This window comes from Cloeon dipterum, chromosome 1 (genome assembly GCF_949628265.1).
Source record: "Cloeon dipterum chromosome 1, ieCloDipt1.1, whole genome shotgun sequence".
In the NCBI taxonomy this organism is placed as follows: Eukaryota; Metazoa; Arthropoda; class Insecta; order Ephemeroptera; family Baetidae; genus Cloeon; species Cloeon dipterum.
In genome coordinates this window covers 27,269,663-27,274,120 of record NC_088786.1, presented here as the reverse complement: position 1 = coordinate 27,274,120, position 4,458 = coordinate 27,269,663, and the positions used below count along the sequence as shown (strand labels likewise).

The following is a 4,458-nucleotide window of genomic DNA, read 5'->3' as shown; positions in this document are numbered from 1 at the left end:
TCGCTAGACTTGAAATTTAACACGGGCGTAATTTCAACAGGAAAGCCCGCGAATTCCATTTCCATCGCGAACACCAAAGAGCGACATCATGCAACTCGGAGAGCGGAGGATTCGCACAGTGCATTCCAGGCCGATCATGAATTTCACGCTTAATTTTATCTCATCCGAAATGCCAGGCGTGTGTTGCATCAAAGGTTTCGCGATTGCACGCGGGCAGCAGCATCCGCGAGTGTGTTCCTGTCCGACGAGTGCAAAGAAATATAAAAACACCGACAACGCGCGAGAGCAGAGTAATAATAATTAGCAGACAGCTTTATCAGCGGCGCGAGCTTCCTCTCTCGAAATTAAAGCTAAATAGCGTATTGTTCAGCGGCCCAGCGACATTTATTTCACGCATCGAGTGCGGCAAAAAATGGAGCTCGGCGTGTAATTCGCCTGCTGCAGCTTTAATAATATCTCGTGCACGCGGCGTGATGCTGGCAGGCTGAGAGTGTGTTTCATAACTGCAAAAATTGCACGTAACATTGAGATTGAGAGTGAGAGAGATAAAATAAAAGTGCTGTACGGGGAGGCGCTCGCTCTCTTCTGCTTCTTCTCTATTATTATTAATAACCCGGTCGAATAATTGACTTCCCTGCATGCGTTGCAAGCGAGGCAGGCAGGTGGGGATCGAGTCCCGGCCCGTCCGTAGGTTCTTCGCGCAGAGAAACACCCTTCCCTCCCTGTCCCGAGGCTGTCTCGCCTGAATTTATGTGTATCACGATCCACTATATAAGCGCCGAGCTGCTTCAAATGTTATGTCAAATTCAACCAACACCTCAACAATGAAGATCGTAAGTGCTCTGCGCGCTGCTCTCTAAGCTCGCTCGCTCGCTCGCTTTCCCAGCAGGCTGGAAAATGTGTGCGCCGCCCCGTGCAACTTTTCTCTGCCTGCTGAATGCGTTTGCTACTAGCTTTTGGATTTTCCGACTCTCAATTTCGCTGCTTGGGTGAGACCGATCGATTTTGAAACTGCTTCCAGTTGCATCAACCCAGCTGGATTTCCACTGCAACTGGGGCGTTTTTAACTTCGAGATTTTTTTTAATTCTTCTTTAATTTGGTTACGCGGCTCTGATCTGTTGCACTACATCTTTTTATTTTGAACTTTTTGCACTTTCAGTCAATTTTTAATTCATATTTTCATATTTTGAAGCAATCTATCTATCCATCTCAGACACTTTTTGATTTTGGTTCAAAACTTTCCAATGTTGTTCAGCTATTGATCGACTTTTTATCAAAAACATTTTATATATTTCTCTGCAACAAGTTGCAAAATAGTAAAGCTGCACGAAATTTTTGTTTTGGCAGAATTGCTTCAACATTCTCTCAATGTCACAACTCAAAATAGGGTCACTGCTACTTAATAATTATACCAGCCGCGTTTTCTCGCGCGCCAATTTTAAGGCGACATTTCGCAACATTTAATTTTGAGCTCGCGACTTTTCGATCTTTCCACGCGACGAATTCATTTTGGGGCCCGCTCAGTGAAATTGCTCGCTCGGTACGGTACATACATACAGAGAGCATACTACTTATTCGGCTCTGCAAATTTGCATACGCAATATTTCATTTCCTCACTCCCACGGTTTTCGCTCCATGATGTCTCTTGTGAAAGGCATACTAAATTATTACGAATTTATCACTCCTTTCAGCACCCGATATGCTCGCGACGAAAGGGGTGAAAATTGTTTTCGCGCAAATTTCTCAAAGGAAATTGGATTTGTTTGCGCATTTCTAAATTCCATTTGCACGCCGTGCCTGCAAGTCGAGATGGAAAATCATCTGGTGCGAGAAGATGAGTCAATAACCGTAAAAACACTTTTCCTCTCACCGATACTGATGTACCGCAAAGTGCATGCTGCATCATAATTCTCTATTAACTGCCAGTGCACCAATTACGGTGTTTGCAATCAGCGCGGTGTAACGCCTCTGGCAAACTCTGGAAAAGTGCAATCAAGAACACGCGGTCACGAGATGCGGTAGACCTGTCACGATTTTGATTTTCTCTTTGCAGACCTGTCTCATCTGCACCTGCCTGCTGAGCGTGGCTTCGGCCCAGTTCAACAGGAGGCCCAACCCCATCGGCGCTGCCCCCATCTACAGGTCCCCTGAAGCCAACGCCGCCATCCTCACTTACAACAACGACCATGGCATCAACGGTGACTACAGATACAGGTACGCTGTCCCACCGGTTCTTATTTAAAAAGAAAAATAGTTTCACACCCAATATTTCAAACCATTTTGTCACGCAAAAATTGTAAAGTTCTGTAAATTTTGTTAAAAATATTTAATATTTTGCACTACTAAATTTTCTGACCAACTGCAGAGCTAAATCACCTTTCTCCTTCTCATTTTTGTACATAGATGTAAAATAGAAATTAAAATTACATCTTTTTTGTTTTGCCTTGGGTCCGTTTTAAACTAACTCTTCCAATTCTTCCTTAACACTCATGAAAATTCTATTTTGATGCTTGAATTAATTTGTATTAATTTTGTATTTTTCTCAGCTCTTAAAAATTTAATTTCTTACTTAAATCCGCTGATCTAAATCCCTATACACCTGTATTTTCTACCAGTTGCTGACTAAAAATACTCAAACATATGGAAAGCTCAAAACGAGTTGGCTTTACTGTACATTTGTAATGATGAGAGAGATTAATTTCCCACTATTTCTTAACATACTGGGCTGTCATCTCGACTTCAGCAATAAATTTAAATATTTTTTACTTCTATTCACCCTAGAACCAAGTTTTCTATTTTTCCGTCCCTTTTTCTTATACTCTCTTTCATGATTTTCCTCTAAATATTTTTAAAGAACCACCTCTTACAAATATTTATCACTCAAATAAGTTTATTTCTCCAAAACAAGTCATCACACGTAGAACTCGAAAATAAAAAATCACAATAATTACTTTCTAAAATTAGAGGCATATAATAGTAAAAGCAAAATTTTATTTTAATCCAACACACCACCCTAACACAAAGTAAAAAAATCGACATTAGAATTCAGAGAGAATTCATCGATATAAATTGCTTTCAATTTTCAGCTACTCGACCAGCAACGGCATCCAGTCCCAAGAGCAAGGCTACCTGAAGAACCCCGGCACCCAAGCCGAGGCCCAGGTCGCGCAGGGCTCCTACTCGTACACCGGCCCTGATGGCATCGTCTACACCGTCAACTACATCGCCGACGAGAACGGTTTCAGGGCGGAGGGTCTGCACCTTCCCACACCTCCTCCTCTGCCTGCGCACGCTATCGAGCAGATCAGGTTCGCGCAGCAGCAGCAGGCGGCCGCCGGCGGCCGTTTCAGACAGTAAGCAGACCGACGAAGGAGGCGGCGGCCGGAGCTGAGACCGTCGCGCCCCCCGCCAGCCGGGGAGGCGAAACCCCCTGTATTTGTGTTACCAATCGCAATCAAAAAAATAAAAATCGCAAAAACAGTTGTATAAAAAAAGAAGACCACCTTTCTTTTCTCCTTCCTCTCGCACGGCAGGCAGACTCGTAAATTCCACGCGGCGCATACATAATAATTGGTCGTGCAAAATCGTGCTCCGTTCGCTCCAAATGTCAAGGATCGCCCTCATGATAATTGCAGACAGGCGACTGCCGCCGCCGATATTTCGCGGGTTGCGCAACCGTGACCAAAACGATGCGCTCGCTTTCGACTCCGCCGCCGCCGCCGCCTTCGCGCCGCATGCGAGCATGCAATTAATAATTTTCACGCCGGTGATGATTTTATGGGATTTTATTATAATAATTTGAGCTGACCCCGGTGCCGTGAAATCGCACCTGCCGGCAACAGATCGCCGCGATCGGCAAACATGTATGACAAAAGCTACTATTACGCCGGCCTCTGAAAGGAAACTCACGTGCGTGCGGCACCCAGATGCACTTTTACTTCTTTGCATGCTAACTGCGCGCCTGCGATAAATGAAATGTAACACGGGACGGGCGTAGATTTAGTTTGTTTCTTCTTTGACCCTTAGAGAATGCCATTAGTGCGAGGTTTCTAATGAGACTTTGCGTAGGAGTTAGCGTATTCACATCGCGATTGTTCGGGGAAATAAAATGCTAATAAAATTCCACTTTCATCTCTCGTCTGCTGTGCCTTCTTTTTCTTTTCCCCATGACTGTGCACGTGTACGTCTTTGCAGCAACTCAAGCTGATGCTGCTCACCGAATTCAGTTGCATTTCAAACCGCAGAGAAATGAGAAAACTCGAGTTTCAAAATTGAGGCCAATCATCCCGGCTGCTGACGTGTAGCCTTGGAAGGATGAAATGCGAAACTGAGACAAACAAAATCAGAAAAGTCACCCAACTTACCTCTGTCTCTACATTTGTGGAGCAAACACGTAATAATATATCAATCATTCCTGACGATGAGTGAAATTGATCGGATTTAACTAAAAATAATTA

General features: G+C 44.1%; 1 protein-coding gene across 1 annotated transcript; it reads left to right on the top strand.

Moving 5' to 3' along the window:
* Positions 1 to 699: 699 nt before the first annotated feature.
* LOC135948066 (cuticle protein CP14.6-like) lies at positions 700 to 3,498 on the top strand. Its single transcript, XM_065497135.1, has 3 exons — positions 700 to 833; positions 2,055 to 2,215; positions 3,088 to 3,498. The coding sequence occupies exons 1-3, from the start codon at positions 798 to 800 to the stop codon at positions 3,356 to 3,358; spliced, it is 468 nt and encodes a 155-aa protein (XP_065353207.1). The 5' UTR covers positions 700 to 797; the 3' UTR covers positions 3,359 to 3,498.
* The last annotated feature ends 960 nt before the right edge of the window (positions 3,499 to 4,458 follow it).

Bases quoted from the DNA above. Each gene is read 5' to 3' on its own strand.
- LOC135948066 (XM_065497135.1), top strand. From the start codon at position 798: ATGTCAAATTCAACCAACACCTCAACAATGAAGATC. The intron at 834-2,054 runs GTAAGTGCTCTG...TTCTCTTTGCAG, and splicing joins ACACCTCAACAATGAAGATC to ACCTGTCTCATCTGCACCTG. The intron at 2,216-3,087 runs GTACGCTGTCCC...TTCAATTTTCAG, and splicing joins AACGGTGACTACAGATACAG to CTACTCGACCAGCAACGGCA.